This window comes from Durotheca rogersii (genome assembly GCF_024521655.1).
Source record: "Durotheca rogersii strain YMJ 92031201 chromosome Unknown GGS23scaffold_15, whole genome shotgun sequence".
Classification (NCBI taxonomy): domain Eukaryota; kingdom Fungi; phylum Ascomycota; class Sordariomycetes; order Xylariales; family Xylariaceae; genus Durotheca; species Durotheca rogersii.
The window spans coordinates 529,419-553,369 of record NW_026251246.1 but is presented as its reverse complement, the minus strand read 5'-3'; the positions used below and the strand labels follow the sequence as shown (position 1 = coordinate 553,369).

Sequence of the window (23,951 nt, the reverse complement as noted above, 5' to 3'; positions counted from 1 at the left end):
GCGGTATTATGGACTTGGCTCTTCTCCTTGGTGAAGCATCTGAATTTGCGCCATCTCGGCTTCTCGCTAATGATTCTTCGCAATCTTCTCAAGTGTTAGCTTCCTCAACGGAGATTAAGTAGATGCTATAACAAGTTCAGGTCACCTACCATTGCCCTGAGGCCGTCCCAGATCACGAAGATTACTAGCACGAAAGCGACCACCTGCCCGATGCTCCAAGTGTCCTCTGATTCCCCAGATAAATATTCTCGATTCCAGGACCGAGTCAGGAACAGTACGGAAACATTGGTGGCATAAATAGAGAACTGAGATATTATTGCTATTAGTCCAGGTAAGAAGTAATCGTTCCGTGAGTGCAGTATTGATGATTCATTGCCTTCATTTTCTCTCTGGGAATATAATAACCACAAAGAATAAAATGCGTAAAGCCCGAAGTAGGTCGTTGAGGTTGATATGTAAACGTGCTCCTCCTTTGGGTGCCCTAGTGAACGAATTAAAGGGAAGGTATTGTAGCAACGTCCCGGAATCGAATCGTCCCAGTACTGTAACTTTACACCAAATAATATAGTAAACGCGAAATGAAGTACCGCAAAAATGAATATCAAAGCCCCTTTAAAGGTAACTGTGCTGCTTAGGTGGGAACCGAGTAAAGCAGCTGTTATAGATATACTAGCTTTAATATTTAGCAACACAAGCCAAGGATAATCAATAGGAATAACTTGCCCTCCAGAAGTGGCTGTGTGATATATTATCCGATAATGATATAGACTTAAGGTATCGTGTTGAGTGAATGAAGCAATCAAAAGCGAAATTCCTAATGTGCACCTAGTTATTAGATATTGTTTTCAGTGTATAATATGATTGATGCATTTATAATATAATGTAACTAACCGTATATAATTTGGGCGTCGCTCATTCTCTCCAGTGTTTTCTCTATCAGGGCCTGCTTTTGGTCGCTGGACGCCACACCTAGATATGTGTTGAGGATCCGCGCAAGGGTTGCAAAATGACGTTCCAGGAGGCGAGGGGCCCGGACGTCGATAGACAATATTACAGAGAGGATCGCCGATAAGCCTCCCTGGATTGCAAATGCAAGCACAATCTATGATATGTAATACATTAACATCATTGAAGAGCGAATGCCTGGGGGACGTCACATACTCCAAGTCCAGCTATGTCAGGGTTGGTGTCGCCGACATCCCTGCAACTGGGTTCCATTGTGCCAACGCCGGTATTCGTAGAAGCCTCAATTAGGGCTTACGCATCAGCTTCAGGCTGGGAAGAGGCATTGGTTTCTGTGAAGCTTAATGATAGATTTGGAGATTTTTATACTAAAATCTAGACTGCGGCCGGAAGCCGTGTTATATACCATAGGTCCCTTCGCCTCAGTATACCTAATGTAGTCTGGCTACGATCACTGAATCGGGCTTCCCCCTTGAAGCCCTCAGGATCCAGCCTGCATGAGAGCATCCTTGCTTCGGCCAGTGACAAACTCCTCTCATTTTATTTCCGCCGCGCTAGAATACGTGGCTTTATGTAAGAGACCAATGATATCCCGAAAACTGACAGCCTGCCGTCGATACTCTAATATAATACACCCTCACTGCCATTTTCAGCTCCCGCTGAAATGGTCGCCGACACAAGGAAAAATGTGTATGTCAACATTTCCCCGCTTTGAAACATGGGCTTACATGGCCTCGTCCGTGACCGTTGATTAGTTGGGTGGTAGGATATCAAAGAGGAAAGGGAAGGGCTGAGTCCTGATTACACCATGGGTAGTTTGTGCGTCTCGTGCGATCGGAGGCAAGGGCATCATCCACTTCAAACGTCCTGTCCCTTGGCTGTTGGCGAAAAATATGAAGAAAAGGTTGTGAATAATATAAATACATATTCGCGCCCATCGCCTCCTGACTTTCATGGCCATGTGGGATATACCTACGTGTCTCAATATCCGGTGAGGCTAACAGTGTAGAGTATCAATCTCTCCTATTTTATTCCCCGTGTTGCCGAGCCAATCGTTTGATAGCCCAGTAGAATCCCAATCCAATCACCCAGAGGACAATAAGGACTAACGCAAGGACGGGCGCGAAGAATGCACCCCTGATGACCACGAATCCGCTAACTGCGGCAAACACCACAGGGACCAGAAGGAAAGGCTTGTATGGCCGCCGCAGCTCGGGCTCGCGGAACCTGAGGACTATCGCGCCCAGAACGGTGAGGAAGAAGAAGGAATACTCGCCCAGACCGTTGAAAGTCAGGAGAGCGCGGAAGTTTCCGAAGAAGATGTATAGGGCTGAGAGGATGGCGGAGAGGAGGATGGCGTTGATGGGCGCGTCCGATTGGGCCGCGGACGACGGACTCGGTATCTCCGTCGGAAGCTCTATCTCATCACCCCGCCTGGGCTTCAGGCCGATGTGACCGACGTATGAGAAAATACGGGGGAACCAATTTCGGTTCGCCGCCGCAACAGCCATACGACCGGCGACGAAGGAATTCCCGAGAAGAGAGCCCGCAACGACCAAGCAGATCAAAACAGCCGCGACGATGCCGAAACCGCGGCCCAGAAGACGAGTTATGGCAGTCTTCACGATTTGTAGTCAGTGGGAATCTCCTTTTGAACACAATAATAGGGTAGGGGATGATACTTACCACAGCTACGCTATCCGTCGTCGAGACAACATCCCACGGGAGCAAGATATAGTAAGCGGTATTGGCGGCGATGAAGCAGAGTATGATGGTTGGGACAGCTGAGTTGATAGCAAGCGGTAGCTGGCGCGCCGGCGACTGGAGCTCGGCGGATATATAGACGGCCTATCAAGAGGAGCTGAGTCTCCCCCGTTAGATAGATATGAAGGAGCGTGAGCTTACCTTATCCCACCCCGAATACGCCCACAAGGCTCCGTATAACGCTGTGGCGTAGTGGCCGAGTATTTCCCAGCCGCCCAGCTGGTCCCAGTCTGTCTTGCTCCCGTCAGGGTTTGTAACCTCTCTGTTGCCAAACCAGGGCCTGTCAAACCAATCTCTCCCGCCGACATCCTTTTCCGGATCGGAAGTTTGAAGGATTACGACCACGATCCCCGCCAACACGACAGCAGCAATGGTGACGAACTTCGTAACCACGAAGAAGTTGTTCAGGCGTGTGCTCGCCTTGGTGCTGATGGAGTTGGCGACGCTGATGACGACCAGGATGAGAATGGAAAACAGCTTGTGCTCAATCCTGGCTGCCTGGTCCGTCACGCCAATAGCAGAGTAGATGCTCTCGACGAACACGATGCTGAGAATGGCGAGCGTGGCGGGCATCACGGCTACGATCCACGTCCAGGCCGCCAGGAAGCCGAAGACATCCCCGAAGATGTACTGCAGGTAGGGCTGTACGCCACCTAGTCACGGGCCTTAGCATGCACGATTCGGGAAGGGGTAGGAGTTCAGAAGAGTTTTGTTTAGTTAGTTGACTAGTGAAATAGCCTGCTCACCCTCGCCCGGGATCGCCGTGCCGAGCTCTGTGATGGTGGAGGCGCCGGTCCAAGCGAGAACGCCTCCGACCAACCAGACAGTCAAGGCGGCACCGGGAGAGGGCACATTCGTGTCTATGGAGCCGGGGGACGTGAATATGCCGCTCCCGATGACTATGCTGATGACGATGGCGAAGGCCTCGAGGGCGCCGAGATTCCTGGTGAAGGTGCCTCTCTCGCTCGCGGGCACTGACGACGCCGCCGCGGGTGGTGGGGCGCCATCGCGCTCAGGATCGTGAGCGGGTTGGGGCTCGCGCTGGTCGGCGAGGAGAGGCCTCGACGCGTCATCTTCGGCCTCCAATTCTGGCGGCATGTTAAGAGCGAAGGAAGTTGATTGGATAATTAACCCCCTGAAATTATAGGGTGGTGTTGTTGTGTTTGAAGGGGAAGAAGTTGAGATGTTCTTGGTTGGCCCTCCGAGACGTACATAACCCGGTAGAGAATCACGCAATCTGTTCTGAGCGGGGCGCCTGGCGTGTGGGTGTCTGAATGCTTGCGATTATCCGATACCAGTTCCGGTAAGCACTTATCCGAAAAAAAAAGGGGGGAAGGGGGGGGGGAACGATTCAAGAATCGATCGGTCTGGTCACCACGCTGTGCACGTTTCTATCTCGATACTGAAATGATTTGGGCACAATGCCAAGTCAACGAAGTCTTTTGAACTATGTAGGCGGAAATAGATGGGTTCGTTACTTACTGTGTTGCCTGTAAGCGACCAACCCCTGTCTCCATCTTCATACTTGAAGAGGGCTCCAATGCCAAACTCCATTATTTAGGTATCAATACATAGCAGTATGCACACGCACTGCATTTGAAAGAGTATTGTAAGCTACCCACAGAGCAAGACGACGTTCTTACAGAGGCGTCTTACAGTTCCTAACGACATCGGCTCTGTGATAGTGCAATGATTCTCCACTCCCCTCGCGGGGGGTTCTTTTTCCACCGCGAATCGCCACCCGTAGAGCCGAAGCCACGACGATTCGTCGGGGCCATCAGCATCTTCCACTATCCTGGACAGGCACAAGCGTCCCATTCTTGTCCCATTGGAACCCGGCCGGGGTTATTGGCTGCGGACCGCCGTTCTGGAAATTGTATATGTCGTCCATGAGAGGCAGCGCTCGAACTTCATCGTCGCTCAGGCTGTACCTGTAGATGTAATCGTCCATGAGGCAGTACGACATCCACAGTGACTGGGGTATATTCTTGGGCTTCTCGCTCGGCCGTCTTCGGTGCTCCACGTCGGGGAGCCATCGGTCTGCTCTCTGCAGCCGGTCGCCCCCCTCGTCTTCTCGATGCGCCCCCCCTCCTTCCTCTTCATCAGAGAGTAGGAAATCGTCCATATACCTCTCCTTGTCCCTTGTATTCCTCCGGCCTCTACGTTTAGCCTTCGCGGGCGGCGTCCCGGCGTCGACGCGGACGGCCGCCACGTTGGGCGGATTCGCGGGTAGGCCGAGAAGTTCACGCTGCTGGAGCAACGCAGCCTCGGGTCCCATCCCCTCAACTCTCTTCTCGAGCTCCTTAGCTATCTTAACCCGCGCGTTTCGTCTCTGTCCCTTGCCGCTCCGAGATTTTGCCCCAGTTCTCCGCCTGGGCTTCTGAATGACTCCCCGCTGCGCATCAGTACTACTGTTCGACTGCAACCGGCATGCAGACGCATCTCTTTGCCCAATACTGGAGGAGCGTCTCTGTCGAGGAGGACGTTGGAGGGTCATTTTCGCTGTTGGCTGAACAGGCTTACGACGCGTTGCCTCTATCTCTCGGCAGTTCACGGATTTCTCCAAGTAGAGATGGAGCCCTAGACTAAGAATAGGACGAATACTCTCGCCAGTGTGATACTTGAAAACACTTCTTAACGCAGAGTTGACTGGCCGCTATTAAATTCGTCCGCTATTTAGAAGTGTGGAAGGGACAAAGATATTGATCTTATTATCCTTCCGGTTGTGACGAAAGACCAAGAAGCCCCGAGGTCAAGGCAGTTGTGTCTAATAGCACAGTTAAACATGGGCTTTGTTTTCTTTGTCTTATTGTGTCTAGATAGAGCAAATGTGGGAGTATCACGGTGGTTAGCGCAACCATCCAAAATCTATACGTTTTTGTGTTTTAATATATACAGTGAAGCTCAAGCCTGAATGTGGATTACCCCATGGCTTTATAGTCTAATGTGTTGCAGGTTAAATCGTAGTAAAACATAGCCAATGACGAAGCGAGGGATCGCAGGTTCGAGGAGAGACGCTACGGATCTAGTGCTGGATGTCTCGGGCGTGTCGCTTGGAGCCGAGGCCCCTTTTTGCAGAAAAGCCGGCGACCGCGGGGCCTGGAATCTGGTAGTACTGGAGGTCGCCCCAGATGTTGATGGCAACACCCGGGTCGCTGCTGTGGTACAACTCGGTAGCGGGGATCCCCTGGGGCAGCTCGTTGCCCGAGCCCGATATCTCGAGATTAATGCACTATTACGAGTCAGCGACATATTTTTGAAAAGCTTTCGGGGTTTTCTTCTTCCTTCTTCGTTAAGGCTCTCGTGGAACGTACCTGGGGGTAGAATTCAGCCTGGCCCTCGTGAGCCTTGTGAAGACCGAGAACCTCATGCCTCAGAACATATGACCCGGGTCTGATGTTCTGGGGGATCGTGACGGTGTACGTGTCGACGAAGCCATCGCCTTCCGGCTGGACGGACTTGTGAACCTCGGTAGTAGCCCACTTCTGGCTGTTCCACTGGGGGCTGTCTGCGACGCCTCCCTGGACGAGACCACTCTCGTAGAACTTGAAGAACTGGAGACCGTGCTTATCCACCTGGCTGCAGCCAGCGTCGCCGCACGAGGCGAGGTAGTGTATCTCCGGACCTGGGTGCTCGTACCCGCCGATGGTGTTGAAGCGGACAACCTGCAGCTGGGAGCCCGCAGCGATAGGTATCGAAGCCGGCGCGTTTACCGCGTTTTGGGAGCAGATGATGTCGGGGCTGTTGAGGCTAGCAACCGAAATCGGGCCTTCGTCCTCTGTCGAGAACTGCCACGAGACAGTGTTGCTCTGGTCCGCATTCGACCAACGTTCGTATCCGGGGTAGGTTACTCCGTTAGCAACGATTCTGCGGACGTGACCGTGGCCCAGCACGGTGGTCGCCAAAGCGGCCAGGGAGAGAAGCGCAGTGAACGACGGCATGTTAGGAATAGTTAAGTTGAGAATGAGTGATCAACGATGCACCGGGCACTTGGGACTTGGCGGAAAGAAAATAATGTGTGCTATACCTAATACACCCGGCCTGCGAATGAAGAATACGGTATAGTTAACGGAGCGAGAAGAATGAGAGTGGGCAGCGAAGAGAGAGTGGACGTGACATTTAAGTACCTACGGACTCACATTAGCGACCAAGGGATAATATCACGACGGTCGCGGATCACCCCTTTCTTAGTTTTGCTGAGACCGCAGACGCAACTCTATCATTCGGTGCCGACATGATGGAAACATGTTTCAAAGCCAACCACTCGTTCGAAAGAGGAAAGTCGTCTTGCAGGAGGATTGCCGGGGAGCCTATAATTAGGGGGCCATAACTCTATAATCGCCCCCCTTTCCCCCCAACGATCAGATGTGAGGCGTTCGAACGGCGCGTTTGATCTGGCTCCCTCTGCGCCGCCTACAACGAATCCCTGTGGCGCATCTTGAGATTCGGTATCTCATTGGATAGACCCTCAGGGTCGCAGCCGGAGCGGAGGGGGTCCACCTACGCACCCTCGTCGATTGCGCTATACTGGTAGAAGATAGAACAGTTTCGTAGAATTCTACACCCTTACCAGTTGGAGGAGGAGCGGTGCTTATACCATGTATATACATGGGTGAGACGATCCAGTCCGCGTGGTGAAGCTATCTAGGATCTGGCAGCTAAATTAAGAAGCCAGACCCTCTATATCCCACCTTTCGCAATAAACACGTTGCAGCATTCATCTATTTCAGTGCGCCTTCGCGCTATCATGGGTCGACAACACAGGTCGACGTCGTCTGTTAACGACCTAGGGAGGTAGAGGCTGACAGCGGTATTCAGACCTGCCTGTCTCGTCGGGCTGCTCGATTGATACATAGGTACGTAGGTATACGGGTTAGGTTGAGGTCGCTACAGTCCGTTATTTCTACCACCACGCATAGATTTCGGATTCAGAGATAATATTGGTATGTTGCATAGAAGAAATATAGAAGTCGGATGGGCGCATGAATATGCAATTAAGCTGTTAGGGACTCCGAGACGCCAACACCGTTCTTCCCTCGGCGCTTAACCATCCCTTTACTCACTACGCGAAATCAGGTCAGGTTATGTGCCTACGAGGTGTCTTTCACACACCTACTACGTGGTATCCCATGTTCGCGGCTTAGAAACGCGGCCAACCGTGTGGGGAAGTATGTTTAATATCGGCCGTGGCACGATGCAAGGAGAGCGAAAGCCGCGTGCCCCGGCCCCTAGGATTCTCGACATCACCCTTAAATAACCCCAATGCCGAATGATACGCGTTAACCTACCTAAGTAGTCAGGTGTGTACGTAGACACCATACTTTGTCGGCCCTTTACTTGAGCTGCTGTGTTACGCGGTGGCGGGATAACCCCAAGCGGGCGACATTACCGAAGCACGTAGATCTACTGGCGCTTAAGCTGAAACCAAATGCAGGCCTAGTGTTTCCCTCTTCGAGTTCATATTTCCAGTAGTTGACGCTGAGATAACAACTCCGTCGTGGATTTCCACGGAGGCAACGTTCTGGTGGATGCAATGTCCGTTATCCATACTAACTCTCGAACCTAAACTAGCCTCTTGAAGGGTGAATCCCCTAATTGCCTTGTCACGACACTTATTAGCATTGTGCTCTGTTTCGTAGCAATTGTAACGATTAAACGACTTGTTTAGACTCTTAAAATCTTGTCAATCGTGGTCATGAGTTTACACCTATTTCCATATGCTTTAGTATGCCCGTGACTAGAGGGAAGAGATATGATTCTTTAGCGTGTTTAACGTCGAGGTAGGTATTACCCCGAAGCGCACAGGCAAATCGTGGCTAGGAGTAGGTAGTTCTATGATATGAACGAATCGGTATCAGCTCTGGGCCATCCGACTACGCACTCCAAGGGCCAGGTGATACCAGGGAGGAGGACGCCCCTAAAGTTAAATCTACATCGACAGCCTAGGTGCGTCCATTGGGTAGGTTGTATGGCGTGTGATGTGGAGGGTGCAAACGAAAAGGAGGCGTGCTCTTCAAGTCAACATGGCGACTCACTGGAACGAGAGATCTCACCGCATGAACTAGGTGACGAGGTCTTGTCTCACACCTTTGCCCACTTTCTCGGGCTCGTTCTAAAGGCGAGATCATCACTCGCTGGGAGTAAGTGTGTATGACAGCCTTGTGACCGCCATCGAATAGGGGCCAATGAGTGTCTCGCCGCGCAGTTGTTGGGTGGGGTGGCTTGAGCGGGATTTATGTCAACAAGTCTTCCCCTCTTCGTCTTCAAGTGGCGTCCTTCTGCTTACCTCTATCCCACCTGATGCCTCGGTAGAGCAGAGCGCAGATAAAAGGGGGAAGACGGTACTAATCGTCTGGGCTGAAATGAGGGCAAGAAGTCATACCTATACACTGTTTCATGGCTGATTCCCCGATCTCTCATTAGGTACCGAGGTGGAGTAGTTCCGGGGGGACAAAAGCAATAGGTAAATGTCTGCGATTTAGCATCCCCGGCCTCTTCTTCGGAAATACCGCATCAAGGGGGCGTTATTGCTGATGCAGAGGCATACGAGTCCGAGTCCTTTCAGTTTGGCCGTCGGGAAGCACTTTAGAATCTAGCCTGCACAATTCGTTCTGAGCACGGGCAGACAGGTGTCAAAAATGGGGGAGATAGTGAGGAACATGAATGTCCCCTTCCCGTCGTCCGGCGCCCTAGGATCGATGCTGTACTAGGTCCAGCCGGGGCAAGCGTGTCCCCGATGGTCACAGCGGTAGCGGTGGGTGTATCCTCTTGCTCGACCATTCCTCAACTCCTTTCGTAGCCGACTAGACGAAGAGCCCCGCCAGGACGGCGCCCCCCGTTTGTATATATATATATATATATATATATATGTCCCCGTCGCATGCATAGCCGGCGGGTTTGAGGGGAGTGGGCCTTGGGCCGCTTGGTACCGCACTGGAGCACCACGTACCTAGTAGCGGGTGGACGGGGTTGGGTGAGGGACCGACGAGGGACCGGTTCGAGGAGGTGAATACCGCAGGTTACTTCACAAGAGATTATTTTGACGCGGAATGGGCTGGATAGGTGATTGGTCCCCATCCGCTCGCCGGGCTTGCTGTCGATTCGTAGGAGCGGTTAAGGCAGGCAGCCGTGGTTGAGTTTCATCCAAGCAGACAGAGACCGATCCAACGGTTGCTGGGTTGATTCCTCCACGCTACCTCTCGTGAACCCCGTGTAGCAGGGTGATACCTCCCATTTCTTAGGCAGGGCACTGGCGTTAGGCACTGAACACATAGATGACTTCACGCCGCTCCTAGATGGGTGGTTTTAAGGGTGGGTTAGGACGCTCCACGTATCTGACGGACGGAACTGAGGAAATGGGCGTTGTACCTAGATGTGGTGCAGCGCTTGCACAGGTGCCTGCCTGTGGGTACCTTAGGTACCTCCCCCAAGACCCTGCCTCTAGGGTACCTGCCCCTCGGGTATCTAACCTCCTACAGTGCATGCCAAGAGGTGGGCAGCTCGCCGTGAAATTACCTAACTAATAGGTATAGAAATTGTACCTATTGAGACTTGGGTAGGTACACACACATATATACCTACATACCTAAAATACCTCCTCCCGTCAAGACACCTATAGTATAACGCGGTTGCCCTTGTGAAGATTGCTTAGGTGCCTACCTAAGGTACCTAGATACCTTGGACCTGTGCGGTACAGGTTAGCTACCATACAGGGAGGGGGGGGTCTATTGACACTATGTCAGCAACCCTTTCTATGACTGGACATAGTGTCTGCCTCGTGATAAGAGTGAATTAAACTCTAGGCTGACATTATTACCATTTCTCGACATAGTTACCATCCGGACATAATGTCTTTATTTTAAAAAAAGGTACATTCTATAGGATTACCCGGTTACTTCTATGTTACTAAGTACGTACCTTTGTACCTTTGTATCTTTTACGTCTGTTACCTACCTCTCTAACCTCCTACCTACCTACTTCTTCCATAGGTTCGAAGATAGGTAGATAGATTCCACGTACGCGAACTAGCTCCATAGGTTCGAAGATAGATAGATTCCATACGCCTAAACTAGCTCTTATAGGTTCGTAGATAGGTTCGTAGATAGATAGATTCTACGTACGCGAACTAGCTCCCATAGGTTCGAAGATAGATAGATAGATTCCATACGCCTGAACTAGCTCCCATAGGTTTACAGATAGGTTCGCAGATAGATTTACAGATAGGTTCATAGATAGGTTCGAAGATAGGTTTAAAGATAAATAGATTCCATACGCTTGAACTAGCTCTTATAGGTTCGTAGATAGGTTCGTAGATAGATAGATTCTACGTACGCGAACTAGCTCTCATAGGTTCGAAGATAGATAGATAGATTCCACGCGCGAACCAGCTCCCATAGGTTCGCAGATAGGTTCAAAGATAGATAGATTCTACGTGCCCGAACTGGCTCCTATAGGTTCGCAGATAGGTTCGTAGATAGATAGATTCTACGTACGCGAACTAGCTCTCATAGGTTCGAAGATAGATAGATAGATTCCACGCGCGAACCAGCTCCCACAGGTTCGCAGATAGGTTCAAAGATAGATAGATTCTACGTGCCCGAACTGGCTCCTATAGGTTCGTAGATAGGTTCGCAGATAGGTTCGCAGATAGGTTCGTAGATAGGTTCGTAGATAGGTTCGAAGATAGATAGATTCTACACACGAACTGGCTCCTACAGGTTCGTAGATAGGTTCGCAGATAGGTTCGCAGATAGGTTCGCAGATAGGTTCGAAGATAGATAGATTCTACGCGCGAACTGGCTCCTACAGGTTCGCAGATAGGTTCGCAGATAGGTTCGTAGATAGGTTCGTAGATAGGTTCGAAGATAGATATATTCTACGCGCGAACTGGCTCCTACAGGTTCGTAGATAGGTTCGTAGATAGGTTCGTAGATAGGTTCGCAGATAGGTTCGCAGATAGGTTCGCAGATAGGTTCGCAGATAGGTAGTAGATCATGGTATTTGTAGAAAAAAGATAAAGACAACAGGTCTAGGTAAGTAGGTGGTCTAGGTAGGTAGGTAGGTAGGTAGGTAGGTAGGTAGGTAGGTACCTATGGAATATATAGACATTATATCCGTCTGGACATTGGTTCCTACGCAGTCATAAAAACCATCCTGAAATTATAAGAAGGGAAGGTAATAAGGTCGGTACCGCGACCCTTGCTGTAATTCTTTTAGCTCTTTCGAAAGAATAACTAGTTAAGGTAATCCTTACTAGATTTAGTTACCGTATCCGTACCCCGACTCTATTGCTGACATACTGTCCATAGACCCCCCCCTCCCCGTATGGTATACAAGCTGTGTACTTGCTTCGGTCAGGAGGACACCTAACCTAACTAGAGCTAGAGAGGTACCTACCTATGTAGTATATACCTAGGTATACAGCTGTTGGGAGCAGGGGTGGTAGGTGTGAGTTGACGAAGCTGTTGAAGCTGCCGTTCTCAATCCATGACATCATAAGACCAGGATACCCCCCAATCGGGGTCTCGACGGTAAGCTCCGCGAGCCTCTCGTCATGGAAGCGTCACTGACAAGTCGCGATTCCCGTACCCATAGATGTAGCCAACTATGGGCCAGGTCGCTTTTAAACACCGTCTTTCCTTTTCTCTAGTAGGCTCCATCTCGACACCCCAGGTACCTCCTCGTCAGCCTGCCTCTTTCATGTTCCTTACTTTGCTGTGTCTCGTACAGGTGACCACTTCTACCTTGCTAGCGGTAATCCTCCCTCTCGTCTTAGCCATAGCCTAACTGCGCCCCCTTCACCGTCTCTCTAGGGATGGCGTCTGGGATCGGATTGACAACCCCCCTTTTTCATCCCTTCCTCTTCCTCTTCCAGGTCCTCCAGTGGCTTGCCGACAAGATCTTCTCCCCCACGCCCCCGGGGCCGAGCACCCACTTGACTAGGCCTAAGATTGCCATTATTGGCACCGGCATCACAGGCGTAACCGCGGCAGCTCATTGCATCGGCCATGGGTTCGACGTAATAATATTCGAGGCCGGCGACAAGCACGGCGTGGGAGGAATATGGAGTGTACGAAACCCTAGCTTCATCGGATCAGCGTAGACCAATGCTGACACCCCCCCGATAGAAGGTCAACAATACCTCAGCCCTGCAGATCCACTCCCTCATGTATAGGTTCCACCCCTCGGTAAAGTGGAACGGTGGCTACCCGGACCGACAACAGATCATAAGCCAGGTGAGACAGCTGTGGAAGCGGTACGGCCTGGACACGCGCACCAAATTCAACACGAGGGTCAACGAGGTCTATCCTGACGAGAAGGGCCGCTGGATCATCAACAACACATCCAATGGTAGATTTGAGGGCGTCATAGCTGCCGTGGGGACCTGCGGCGACCCTAAGATGATTCGTATCGAGGGCATGGACAAGTTCAAGAAGCCAATCTGCCATTCCAGTAACCTATCCGGGTACGTGGAGCAGAAGTGCCACGGTGCGGCCGAATCGCGCTAACAGTCGCATAGAGTGGAGGCCAAAAATAAGAGTATGATCATCGTAGGAGGCGGCGCATCGGCTGTCGAGGCCCTGGAATATGCTTCCGTACGTATGCTGCTCTGCCATTGGCTGGCTCCATGGGGGTCTCCCGGCCCTAATAATAGACAACCTCTGACTCGAGATGCTTAGCAAGAGGGAGCGTCTAAGATATACATTCTCTCGCGTAGCGACAAATGGATAATCCCACGAAATTGGGTTGTCGATATGCTATTTTCTCTGAACATTTGGGGACAGGAGACGGCCCTGTCCGTGATCCCGGAGAAGCTGCTGAGAACGTTCTTCTACCGAGACCTCGAAGAGATCGCGCCAGCGGGTAAGGGGCTTTTCGTGGACACGCCAATGGTCAACTCAGACGTCATGGACAAGCTTCGCTCCGGGGAGGCCGAATGGATACGATGCGATATCGAGAGGTTCACCGACACAGGCGTGTTAGTTAACAAGAGAGATAGGGGGGTGCCGAAAGGGGGGCCGGGCCGTCATATAATGATTGAAGGCGACATAGTGGTGATGGCGACCGGTTACAAGCGGCCGTCGCTAGACTTTCTCCCGAAGGAGTGCTTCAACGAGCCGTACGGTCCGCCAAACTGGTATCTCCAAACATTCCCGCCCCAGCACCCTTCCATTTCGGCGATTAACTGCACATATCTGTCGGCTATCGGAACGGTTGGGAACTGGCATATTGGCATCTACACACGGATTCTCCTCATGTTTCTCGTGGACCCGCTGACAAGGCCTTCGACGTTCTGGATGGAGCGTTGGATCGACATGACCAAGGTGCTGAAGGCCACGGCCCCGACCGGCGCCTTCGACTTTTTCACATACCTCGAATTGCTCTGGTGGTTCTTCTTCTGCATTGCTATCAATCCGTTCCGCTGGAAGTGGGCGTTCTTTGTCTTCTTCGGACTGGGATTCGCACTCCCTAGGCAGCTGGTGATAGCTGAGGACCAGGTTCGAAATGGTGTAGGGACTCAAAGGTCGGACCAAGGCAGTCGTGACATCGGTGCAAGTTTCTAGGACAGCCGGTTGGACTAACGGGCTCTCAACGGCGATTCCGTTGCAACAGATACAGGAACAGGGGAATGCAGCTCCGAAGGCGCACTCTTGATGCGGAAGGAAATACAAGATAGGATCCATCTTAACCAGGCTAACTACTCGCGGACGGAATCACGCGGGTTCTGGTGTTTACTCAGGTCGCTGTGATGACACTTCTACCCGCCGACACGTACCATCGAACGGCTCTAGCAGAAGCTCATCCATCGATAAGCTTGAAAGCTCCCCAGTGCTTTTATTGCCCAAAACACGTTCCGGCCTGACAAAAAAGGGAGATCGGAATGATGGTAGATTCTCTCGGCGAGTGGACTTCGTGGAGCGATTATCCGGATGTGAAACAGTAACGAATAAATACGGGAAGAAAGGTTACTCAGTCAGTTGGACGATGGGAGTTAGCAGTAATAGCCGCGTTAAGGGGCTTGGGTGATTCTGCGAGTGGTTTATCGCTGTGCTTCAGCACGACCAGCGATAAATGGAAATCGGCAATAGACAATTGCCGGAAGAGGGATAGGTATGTGCCCAAGTAAGACCTAGGTACGATATTACCTATTAGTTTTGTCTCGTCATCGCTTGCCTCGATCTCTGCGTCCGCTTTCTATAACCTTGAGGCGCTTGTTGAACCTGTCGCCTATTTCTCTGGTTCCGCTACTGAGACCGCTGCCACGACCGCCGTCGACTGTTTCCCGAACCCTCTTGCGGCTCTTCTCTAACAGCGCCTTGGTACCGCCACTACTCTCCTTTCGCCTAGTTAAGCGCTCGATACGATTCGCGCCCTCGTCTAAATCTCGCCAGTCCTCGCCGCCGAACGTCATCTTACTGCTGCGGGCCTCGGTCTCGCTCCTTTTAGCGCGCTCCTTCTTGCTCTCCTTGGGCAGGCGCACGAAATTGGACTCCTCGTACTCGCGACGGCGGTCCTCCTCGTGCCGCTCAGAGGCGGTCTTGACTTTGCGACCGCGGGCGACGATAGTAGTACCGACGCTAGGCTCGGCGAGCGGCGCGGTGGATAGCTCTGCCGAGACGTACTCATCAACGGCGGCAGACTTCAGGGGCCGGCGCTGCTCGCCGCGGCCGGACCGCCGGTCGAAGTCAGGCATGGTAGTCGGCGCGATCTTGGGTGGCCGGTAGGCGCCGGTGCGGTCCTGGGAGGCCGTTGCCGCCGCCATGCCGACGGGGTTGGACGGCGGCGCGAAATTGCTGAAGTTGGGGGCATACTGCTTGGCGGCGATGGTGGGGGAGGCCCGGCGCATCCGAGGATGCTGGCTGCTAGGTTCCCGGTTATCCTCGCCGTCGTCGCTGCTGTCGTCGCTGCTGTCATCGCTGCCGTCGGACCCTTGGTCGGATCTCGACCCAGAGTCGGACTCGGCGGCTTCCCTCGCTGCCAATTGGGCGGCGCGGTCGGCGTCGTCGGCAGCGCGAAGGATCTTGTCGAACTGGAAGTGAAGTTTCTCCTCGAGCGGACGTACGCCCTTGTCCAGGTATAGGCGTAGCTCGACTAGTCTCCTGACTACGGAATCGAAAGGGTTCCTCTGGTCTGGCTCCTGGCCGTCGCGATTCCTGATATCTGAGGGACTGTGCGGTTTGGAGTATTGGCGTATCTTTATGAGGATGAGAAACACGAGGTTCTGCAGGTAGGACAGGAGGAGTTCGTTCTTGACGTCGAGGAGCGAGACGCCGTTCTCGGTAGGCTCGATGGTGCCGTCGACTCTAGATGTTGCTTCGAGAGCGGAGGTAAGCGCGTTGGTTAAGGAGTCCAGCAAGGCTGGTATAGACGCGGGCACGGCCATGACTTGGGAGGTGGGTAGGCGAGGAAGGAATACGCATTGGCTCTCAAAGCCGCATTTCTTTTCACGGCCAATTCGATTGTCCGGACGGAGTGCGACGGGTAACTCGGACTGGTATTCTCGCGGGACTGCAGTCTGAAGAGAAGAAGGAAAGAAAAAAAAAAGGTTGCGGGCTCTTATCGATACGAATGCAGTGAGCTCCTAAGGTGCTTATCGTAGATGGCCTAGATTACTCATAGGTATCTCTAGGCAGGGTTGAAAAAAAAAGTTTAAGTTGAGTTAAAAATTTTAAGTTTCTATTTTCGAAAGCTTTTTTAAATTAAGTTTTCTTTTTCAAAAACTCAAGTTAAGTTTTAAGGAAACTTAACTTAGAAGCTTTTTTTTTATAACCCTGTCTTTAGGTACCTCTTAGTAACATATGATGTAACGGAAAGAGGCTACTGCCGCGTTGGGTGCTACGTAGTGGTAACATCTGTCGCTGCGCTGCCGAATATCCGATGACTAAGAATGTTTCTAGATGACAGCTGGCCCGGCCACGCCCACCCGTTATCTTACCCAGGCATAATTGAACCCTCGCTGGCTGAAACCATTTTATGAGAGAAACGGGAAAGGCAGCAACATGAACTGAGATTTTCTATCTTGCAGCTACACCCGCCAGCATCGCGCCTCATCCAACCCACGGACTCGCCGCCCTCGCAGTCCTCGCAGCCCACCGTTCTCACGTCTTCGTCCTCGGAACGACCTGCGCATAATCCCCACAGCACTCACGCAATCGATACTAGCCGATACTCACTCATTAATGAACGCGCCCCCGGGACAGACCCAGCTTGGACACTACCCTCCGGATTCCATCCCCCAAGGGGAACCGACGTCGAGTCCAGGTGCTCCGTGATTGGTCTCCCAAACCGCTTCCACCTGTCTGGATGATACGTAAGTCGGTGCATAATATCGCCAGCTTCAATTGCCTCTCATCCCCTACCAACTCCGTCTACGAGCTCTCCAAGTTAACCCGCCGGCAAGAGCCCATGCTGTAAGCAGCTCTTAGGCAAAATGAGACCGAACACCTTTGCGCCGTCGTGGGCGCTCTGCTCCGCGCTTCTGGCCCTCCCCCAACTTTCCGCCGCCTTCTACCTCCCCGGCGTCGCGCCCACATCATACAAAGACGGCGACAGGGTGCCTCTATACGTCAACAGTATTAAGCCTATTGCGGCGCAAGATGCCCTCCTCCACTCTGTCATGTCGTACGATTACTATAACGAGAGGTTTCGCTTCTGTCAACCTGAAGGCGGCCCCTCCTATGTGTCCGAAAGCCTCGGAAGCATTCTGTTTGGCGACCGGATCATGACCTCTCCCTTCGAGCTGAACATGGCGAGGAACGAGTCCTGCAAGAAGCTGTGCAGCTCGAAGTACGACATGCCGTCTGCGCATTTCGTAAACAAGCGTATCGCGCAGGGCTATGCTTTGAACTGGCTGGTTGATGGACTACCGGCCGGTCAAAAGCTGCTGGATGATCTGACCGGAACCGCCTTCTACAGCCCGGGCTTTGCCATGGGGTTGATATCGACCACCGACCCCGACGGACCAACCTTCTTCAACAACCACTACGATATCGTCATCGAGTATCACAAAGTCAGCAACAGGCAGGACCAGTTAAGGGTGGTGGGCGTAATCGTTCAGCCTTCGTCGAAAGCGTACAAGGACGGGAATTTGGACTGCAACGATAACCAGACGCCGCCCGTGGTCTTGTCCGAAGACGCTTCCTCCGAGACGGAGGTCGTATTTACCTATAGTGTCTACTGGACTGAGTCGTCGACTGTGTGGGCTACCCGCTGGGATAAATATTTGCATGTCTTCGACCCCAAGATCCACTGGTTCTCCCTCGTCAACTCGGCCGTCGTCGTCGTCTTCCTGACCGTTACCGTGACGTCGGTCCTCTTCAGGGCATTGAAGAAGGATATTGCTCGATACAACCGGCTGGACCAGATCAACCTAGAAGACCTATCAGGCACATCGGCCCTCGAAGACGGAGTCCAGGAGGATTCCGGCTGGAAGCTGGTGCACGGAGATGTATTCCGGACCCCGACGCATCCGTTGCTCCTATCCGTCTTCCTGGGCAATGGTGCCCAACTGTTTGTTATGACCGGCTTCACCATCTGCTTTGCATTGCTAGGGTTCTTGTCACCGTCAAATCGCGGCTCCCTGGGGACGATAATGATCTTCCTCTATACGCTCCTGAGCTTTGTCGGCGGATATGCCTCCGCGGTGGTCTACAAATCGATGAGCGGCGAGAAGTGGAAGCTGAATATCGGTCTGACCCCCCTTCTCGTCCCGGGCATCGTATTCTCGACGTTCTTCTTCCTGAACCTCTTCCTCTGGGCCAACGGGGCCGCCGGCGCTGTTCCATTCACCACCATGCTGGTCATCATCGCCATCTGGTTCATCATCTCGATTCCCCTGTCGGTTGCCGGCTCTTGGCTCGGATTCCGTGCGCCTGCGATCGATGCCCCCGTTCGAACTAACCAGATCCCACGACAAATTCCTCCCGCCACTACTTACCTCAAGCCGATTCCCAGCATGCTGCTTGTGGGCATCTTGCCCTTTGGAGCCATCTTCGTTGAACTATACTTCATCATGAGCTCAATCTGGTTTAGCAAGATCTACTACATGTTTGGCTTCCTCTTCCTCTGCTACGGTCTCATGATAATCACGTGTGCGGCGGTCACGGTTCTGATGGTGTATTTCCTGCTGTGCGCTGAGAATTACCACTGGCAGTGGCGATCCTTCCTGGCTGCCGGCACGAGCGCCGGTTACATCTTCATCAATGCCTTGATGTACCTAATCAGCAAGTTATCTCTTGGTGGCCTGTCTGGCACCGTTTTATACATTGGGTACAGCGCTTTGCTCTCATTCCTGTTCTTCATCCTGACCGGTGTGTATTTCCCTCCCCGCGTAGAGTCTTTATCCATACTTATGTTTCGCTCAGGATCGATCGGGTTCTTTTCCAGTTGGTGGTTCGTCCACAAGATCTACGGCTCCATCAAGATCGACTAAACGACCGAGATAGCCTCCGGGCAGCCTGTAGGAGGCGGGGCAGAGGCTCTTTAGCCTGAGTGGCACGGCTCTGCCACCCAAATTGTATGATAAACATGTACAACCAGCAGCATATTTCCTCCGAAACACTCTCTTCGCACAACGCGCGCACAAACGAACAAACATACACACAGGCGAAAGAGATGTGAAAATACGACGGTTCGCACGGATGGGCTAGTCTCTAGGTGCCCGGCGTTATGGGAAATGGGTCGTTTCCCCCGCGCTGTCGCGCGCATAGCAATGGAGAATTGCTATGGTCTACATCGATAAGCCTAGCTTGACGGCAAGGGTTGTAGTGGGCACACGCAGCTCCGGCTTGGCTAAGAAACAAAACGGTTCACTAATAGTGTGTGTACGTACGCATAGAGAGACACGAGGCGGACGGGCTCAAAAGGAAGAAGGGAAATACATATATATGTTGTAATTCTACCATTGCGTATGCGGGGACGTAGCATACGTGTCTGATGAGGTGTGTTCTATTGTAAATCAAGCTAAAAAGTTGAGGCCAAGATTCGATGCTGACAATATGGGTTCCCTAGCAGTAACCCAAGCAGCGTGAGAGACAAGTTCCACAGCGAGGGACGCTCCGGGGAAACGGGGACTGGGGAACTAGTTCTTCTCCACCTGACAGGTAATCTAGAAGAATTTTACGTATTTAAACACAAGAGATGCTAATGAGTAGTTAGCGCCATGCCTCTCTCTCGCCGCTCAACCATCCATCGCAGTTATCGAAAAACCTACTAGTCTAGGTAGTGTCTTTGAGCTGCTGGCAGTTCGAGCAAGGGCCGCGCAGGTTGCCCCATACTTCACCGTCCCGATCTCTTATATCACCGAGCACTTAGAATTGGATTAGGGTCAGTTCTCGTAGTCATGTCCACCGATATCAACGCGGGCGTGCACCAAATACCAAATTCAGCTAGTTGATTCAGTTTCACATAGTTACGTATTTTCGTAATATGAGGATAATTTCTCTCAAGCAGCGCACCATCAACTTAGTGAAAGCTGACTTGCGCTCTTGATGCAGGCTGATACTATCGCCCAGAGACTTATTAGGTTGAAATACTTAACACCTAAGCATGTTATGGGTTGGGGCGAAATACGGTTTCGTTCTCTGCTTGCCCAATCAACTTACACGGATCTGGTGTAATGACCCGATAATAGTAACCGGACCCGGTAACGTGCCCTGTCGCGCTTTGGCGGCGAGGCCGTTATCCGTATCGAGATCTATCGGCAACGGAGACGAGGCCGGCCCCCCTTGGCGCTGGGATAAAAGGTGTAGATTTACCGGTCTGCTGTATGCTGTAAGAAGCCTACTATTCGAGGTTATTCAGAGACGGCATGTTCATGATCTTCGCTGTAGAATCCACCATGCGGCTTAGACGCGCTGCTACTCTGTTACGAGAGTCGAGCGGGACGTGGCATATCGGAGCATCTAACCTCCACGTAGTCGTCATGTAATAATCTTCAGATCAAACACATTCGAGTAACGGGCGTGGCGATGTGCACAATGTACGCCTGGAAGTGATGCTCCCAGCAATTGCAAGGATCTGTCTTGGTAGACACCTGGTAAGGTTTTCGTAGTGCTAGATTCGGGGTTCGTAGATATTGACTAGCGACGCACGTTTCACTATCTGGAACATGTTCGCTCGTGAGCATAGCTAACTGCCTAGTCAGGCGGCAACACCCATACCACCGTTGCCCCCACCATATAGACGTGGATGAGTACGTGGACAGGATTGTAATCGAACCACAGTAATGAACACCACCTGAATGAACTAGGTGTGTAAATGAGAAAGACAGGATCACGATTCAGTTTACTTGCTGTGCCTAGTAAAACCCGTGATACGCACTCGGAGTGTTGTTGTAGCATTGGTCCCATATCTAGGATTAAATTCGCACAACGGCGTAGATCCAGGTGAATCGCAGCTTAGATGAGGTATCCATTCGAAGGGCACATCAATTTTGTCGGGTAGGATCGTGCGTCCCAAAAATACCCCCACAACTAGACTCTATCCTCTAAAAGGGGATGAGTTTAGTGTTTCTCTCAAGCTTCATCGGCCTCTCCGGCCCTTCGCCCGCGGGGGGTGGGGTGTGGTAGGCATCTGCGTAAGCAGATGGGCAGACACGCGGCTTTAGCTCATCATCTAGGGGGCACAACATCTCAATCATCGTCGTCATCGTCATCGTCACCCATGAACTGGAACTGCCTCTTCTCGGCCACGGGACTCGTGCTCGGGCTCCCCGACGGCCCGGCGCCGCCACCGATAGTTACGCTGGCTCGCCTCCACGCCTGGCTCTGCTGCTGGGCGGCTGCCTGCTGCGATTGCGCCTGCTGCTCCCTCTCGGCGCGCATCCGCGCTTGGGCCTGGGCCTGCTGCTGGGCTTGGTGCTGTTGCTGCTGGCGCGCGTTCTCCTCGCGCTCGCGGCGCAGGCGTTCTTCCTCCTCCTGCTGCTCTTCCTCGGCCTCGCGCCGCGCCTTCTTCTCCGCCTCTGGGTCGTAACCCTCCAGCTCGACACCCTGCTCGAGCATGTACGCGAGCGAGGCGATGGCGCCCTTGCGTACTTGCTCCTCGCTCGGCCACGGCACGAAGGACAGGTGCGCGTGCGGGTTCAGGTGCGTCTGCAAGGGTTCCGGGAGCGTCGTATTTGTCGCCGTCGCTGTCGCGTCGCTGATTACGGCGGTCGTTGTCGTGATGCCTATGGTTTGCTGTGACGTGCCCAGGTCCACGGGCGTCGGTTGCGACGGCACCCCATTGGCTGCTGCGGGTGTCGAAGCGCCGTTCGCATTCGGGGTCGCGACCGCGGGTGTCGTGGCGGTCGTTTCGGCACCGCTTTCAGCCTTCACCTCCACCCCAGGCCCACTGCTGCTCGCGTTGCTAATGGCATTGAAGGCGCCAGCAGGTGGCATCGTCGTCTTGCTGATGCGACGCGCGTAGCTCAACAGCTCATCGTAACGAATATCATAGCTCGGGTGGTCTTCAGGGAAAGACGTGGCGGAGGCACCGACCAACTCGCGGCGCGTGTTGGCCAGTAGACGCAGGGTGTCCTTGATCTGCCCATCGAGGCTGGTGGTGGCGGCACGTAGGTCCTGGATCCGTCGGTAGTTTGACTGGTGGGTTTGCACTGGGAAGGATCACGCATCAGCTTGGCCTTCAAATGGGCATACGTCCTGGTGAAGAATTACAGTATAGGGGCTCGACTCACGCTCTTCTAGACCCTTATTCAGCTCGATGTCGGCGAGGCCTAGATCGTTGACTTGGGCGACGGACGGGTGGTACTTGGCGATAGAGTCGACAAGTACGCCTAGAGCCTTTTCGACGCGATCGAAGCAGGCGTCGAGCTGCTTATCCATCCCGCCGAGATCCTTCGGCCAAACCGATGGAGAAAATTAGGGGTGCATAGGAATCAATAGGAAGAGGACGAGAGGTAGAAGCGGGCAGGCAAGCTGGAGATAAGCCAGCAAATCTTAGGGCGATTTCTTTATTGACTTTCAAAGGGTAGGAACAGTTAGAAGTACAGAGTACAAAAGTATGTGCCTACATTAAACCAGGCCCGCCACAGATTCTTTGTGGCTTGTAAGTGGCTGTGCCGGTCGCAACCGGGTTCCTCCTCCGGCTTCTTCCACTCTTTCGCCGCCCGCCAATAGAACACACCTAGTTTCACAGCTTGCCCGTCACTCAGGATCCAGGAATCGAAGCTATCACCACCAAAAAAAGTCTCAACCTCCAAACCGTTGACTTCCCCCTACCATTGGACCTCCTCCCCGCCGAGCTCATCGGTAGAAAGTGAAGATGGCCTCCCAGGTACGTCCGACACTGCCTTTTCACGCCCATCCATACCCTGCGAATATTGTGGCTCTCGCGACGCCTGACCACCCCTCACCCATCGTCTGATTTGCGCTCCTAATTATGTAGATCTCGCTAACGAAACTACTCGCCGCGCAAACAGACACCCATCCCACGACTCCCTTATCCTACTTACAAAAGCTCTTACGGGCCTAAGTGAGTGCCGCCGCGTCCACTATCGGTTCCATTTTTCTAGGACCTACAGCCCGAAGCAGCTCGACTGTGCGAGGAACGGGTGATACGATGGTTCCTAGTTTCGGCGGTTCTGACGAGCTGGAAGAACCTTGTTTACAGCAACCATCTATTGCCTTGGGCTCAAGCCTGGCTGACTGGGACGTCAACAAATAGGTACCACTACCAACCGAACCTCTCCGGATGGACCTTCAAGCAGGCCGTGAGCTTGTAAGCACACCTCTCGAATATTGCGCCCCCCAAGCCTACCCCCCTCCTCTCGCCCAGCCCGTCATCATCGCTACTCCTATAGCGAACGGGCAGTCGCACTCGTTATCCACATAATGAGCCCGTTTCTACTACCCGGCCCGCGCTGTGGACGCACCCCGACACCCATCACCACATTATCCAAGGCAAGGCGCTAACAACAGGGTCTCTAGCGGCTTCAAGAGTGGCGCCTTCGGCGGCGTCGCCCTTGTAGGTGTTCTCTTCTATGCCTCCGGAATCCCGCGGGTAAAGCGGGACATCCTGGAGAAGATACCCCTCATCGGCGGCTACTTCGCCCCCAAAGAGATCCCGGCCTCGGATAGCGTGAGCCACCCGCCCCCCTTCGTCGTGTTCATCTTCTTTTTCATAAGTCTGCCTACCTGAACCGGTCTTACTGATCCCTTATTTTCCCTCAGCCATTCTAAACCGTATTGGACCGGATCGTGTGCTGGAGGTCTCTTGCTGTTTAA

General features: G+C 52.7%; 9 protein-coding genes across 9 annotated transcripts; 3 read left to right on the top strand and 6 right to left on the bottom strand.

The window, feature by feature from the left end:
- Positions 1-618: 618 nt before the first annotated feature.
- GGS23DRAFT_123469 (uncharacterized protein) lies at positions 619-1,315 on the bottom strand. Its single transcript, XM_051511106.1, has 4 exons — positions 1,162-1,315; positions 892-1,102; positions 724-814; positions 619-673 (listed from the first exon to the last, which is right to left on the bottom strand). Exons 1-4 carry the CDS (start codon positions 1,216-1,218, stop codon positions 670-672), a joined length of 363 nt encoding a protein of 120 aa, XP_051370741.1. The 5' UTR covers positions 1,219-1,315; the 3' UTR covers positions 619-669.
- A 61-nt stretch (positions 1,316-1,376) lies between these two features.
- GGS23DRAFT_574195 (amino acid transporter) lies at positions 1,377-3,925 on the bottom strand. Its single transcript, XM_051516729.1, has 4 exons — positions 3,474-3,925; positions 2,869-3,380; positions 2,650-2,811; positions 1,377-2,582 (listed from the first exon to the last, which is right to left on the bottom strand). Exons 1-4 carry the CDS (start codon positions 3,823-3,825, stop codon positions 1,992-1,994), a joined length of 1,617 nt encoding a protein of 538 aa, XP_051370740.1. The 5' UTR covers positions 3,826-3,925; the 3' UTR covers positions 1,377-1,991.
- Positions 3,926-4,504: 579 nt separating this feature from the next.
- GGS23DRAFT_611236 (uncharacterized protein) lies at positions 4,505-5,224 on the bottom strand (the record flags this gene model as incomplete). The annotated part of the gene is made up of 1 exon (XM_051520388.1): positions 4,505-5,224. One exon carries the CDS (start codon positions 5,222-5,224, stop codon positions 4,505-4,507), a length of 720 nt encoding a protein of 239 aa, XP_051370739.1.
- Positions 5,225-5,514: 290 nt separating this feature from the next.
- Positions 5,515-7,139, bottom strand: GGS23DRAFT_574193 (lytic polysaccharide monooxygenase). The gene is made up of 3 exons (XM_051516728.1): positions 6,867-7,139; positions 6,042-6,768; positions 5,515-5,959 (listed from the first exon to the last, which is right to left on the bottom strand). The coding sequence occupies exons 2-3, from the start codon at positions 6,666-6,668 to the stop codon at positions 5,753-5,755; spliced, it is 834 nt and encodes a 277-aa protein (XP_051370738.1). The 5' UTR covers positions 6,669-6,768; positions 6,867-7,139; the 3' UTR covers positions 5,515-5,752.
- A 5,402-nt stretch (positions 7,140-12,541) lies between these two features.
- GGS23DRAFT_605935 (monooxygenase) lies at positions 12,542-14,291 on the top strand (the record flags this gene model as incomplete). The annotated part of the gene is made up of 4 exons (XM_051519841.1): positions 12,542-12,796; positions 12,855-13,192; positions 13,247-13,322; positions 13,407-14,291. The coding sequence occupies 4 exons, from the start codon at positions 12,542-12,544 to the stop codon at positions 14,289-14,291; spliced, it is 1,554 nt and encodes a 517-aa protein (XP_051370737.1).
- A 299-nt stretch (positions 14,292-14,590) lies between these two features.
- Positions 14,591-16,224, bottom strand: GGS23DRAFT_123304 (uncharacterized protein). The gene has a single exon (XM_051511104.1). It carries the CDS (start codon positions 16,109-16,111, stop codon positions 14,891-14,893), a length of 1,221 nt encoding a protein of 406 aa, XP_051370736.1. The 5' UTR covers positions 16,112-16,224; the 3' UTR covers positions 14,591-14,890.
- A 934-nt stretch (positions 16,225-17,158) lies between these two features.
- On the top strand, positions 17,159-19,159 carry GGS23DRAFT_605934 (Nonaspanin; the record flags this gene model as incomplete). Its single annotated transcript, XM_051519840.1, has 2 exons — positions 17,159-19,037; positions 19,092-19,159. The coding sequence occupies 2 exons, from the start codon at positions 17,159-17,161 to the stop codon at positions 19,157-19,159; spliced, it is 1,947 nt and encodes a 648-aa protein (XP_051370735.1).
- A 2,059-nt stretch (positions 19,160-21,218) lies between these two features.
- On the bottom strand, positions 21,219-22,696 carry GGS23DRAFT_123254 (uncharacterized protein). The gene is made up of 2 exons (XM_051511103.1): positions 22,403-22,696; positions 21,219-22,321 (listed from the first exon to the last, which is right to left on the bottom strand). The coding sequence occupies exons 1-2, from the start codon at positions 22,548-22,550 to the stop codon at positions 21,360-21,362; spliced, it is 1,110 nt and encodes a 369-aa protein (XP_051370734.1). The 5' UTR covers positions 22,551-22,696; the 3' UTR covers positions 21,219-21,359.
- Positions 22,697-22,989: 293 nt separating this feature from the next.
- On the top strand, positions 22,990-23,865 carry GGS23DRAFT_598039 (ubiquinol-cytochrome-c reductase complex subunit-domain-containing protein; the record flags this gene model as incomplete). The annotated part of the gene is made up of 3 exons (XM_051518716.1): positions 22,990-23,001; positions 23,240-23,445; positions 23,655-23,865. 3 exons carry the CDS (start codon positions 22,990-22,992, stop codon positions 23,863-23,865), a joined length of 429 nt encoding a protein of 142 aa, XP_051370733.1.
- Positions 23,866-23,951: the final 86 nt, after the last annotated feature.

Coding starts and splice junctions, on each gene's coding strand:
- GGS23DRAFT_123469 (XM_051511106.1), bottom strand. CDS start 1,218: ATGGAACCCAGTTGCAGGGATGTCGGCGACACCAACCCTGACATAGCT. Junction 1,103..1,161: donor CTGACATAGCTGGACTTGGA/GTATGTGACGTC, acceptor TACATATCATAG/ATTGTGCTTGCATTTGCAAT. Junction 815..891: donor CGACGCCCAAATTATATACG/GTTAGTTACATT, acceptor GGTGCACATTAG/GAATTTCGCTTTTGATTGCT.
- GGS23DRAFT_574195 (XM_051516729.1), bottom strand. CDS start 3,825: ATGCCGCCAGAATTGGAGGCCGAAGATGACGCGTCGAGGCCTCTCCTC. Junction 3,381..3,473: donor CACGGCGATCCCGGGCGAGG/GTGAGCAGGCTA, acceptor GCCCGTGACTAG/GTGGCGTACAGCCCTACCTG. Junction 2,812..2,868: donor CGTATTCGGGGTGGGATAAG/GTAAGCTCACGC, acceptor TCCTCTTGATAG/GCCGTCTATATATCCGCCGA.
- GGS23DRAFT_574193 (XM_051516728.1), bottom strand. CDS start 6,668: ATGCCGTCGTTCACTGCGCTTCTCTCCCTGGCCGCTTTGGCGACCACC. Junction 5,960..6,041: donor AGGCTGAATTCTACCCCCAG/GTACGTTCCACG, acceptor GACTCGTAATAG/TGCATTAATCTCGAGATATC.
- GGS23DRAFT_123304 (XM_051511104.1), bottom strand. CDS start 16,111: ATGGCCGTGCCCGCGTCTATACCAGCCTTGCTGGACTCCTTAACCAAC.
- GGS23DRAFT_123254 (XM_051511103.1), bottom strand. CDS start 22,550: ATGGATAAGCAGCTCGACGCCTGCTTCGATCGCGTCGAAAAGGCTCTA. Junction 22,322..22,402: donor GAATAAGGGTCTAGAAGAGC/GTGAGTCGAGCC, acceptor GATCCTTCCCAG/TGCAAACCCACCAGTCAAAC.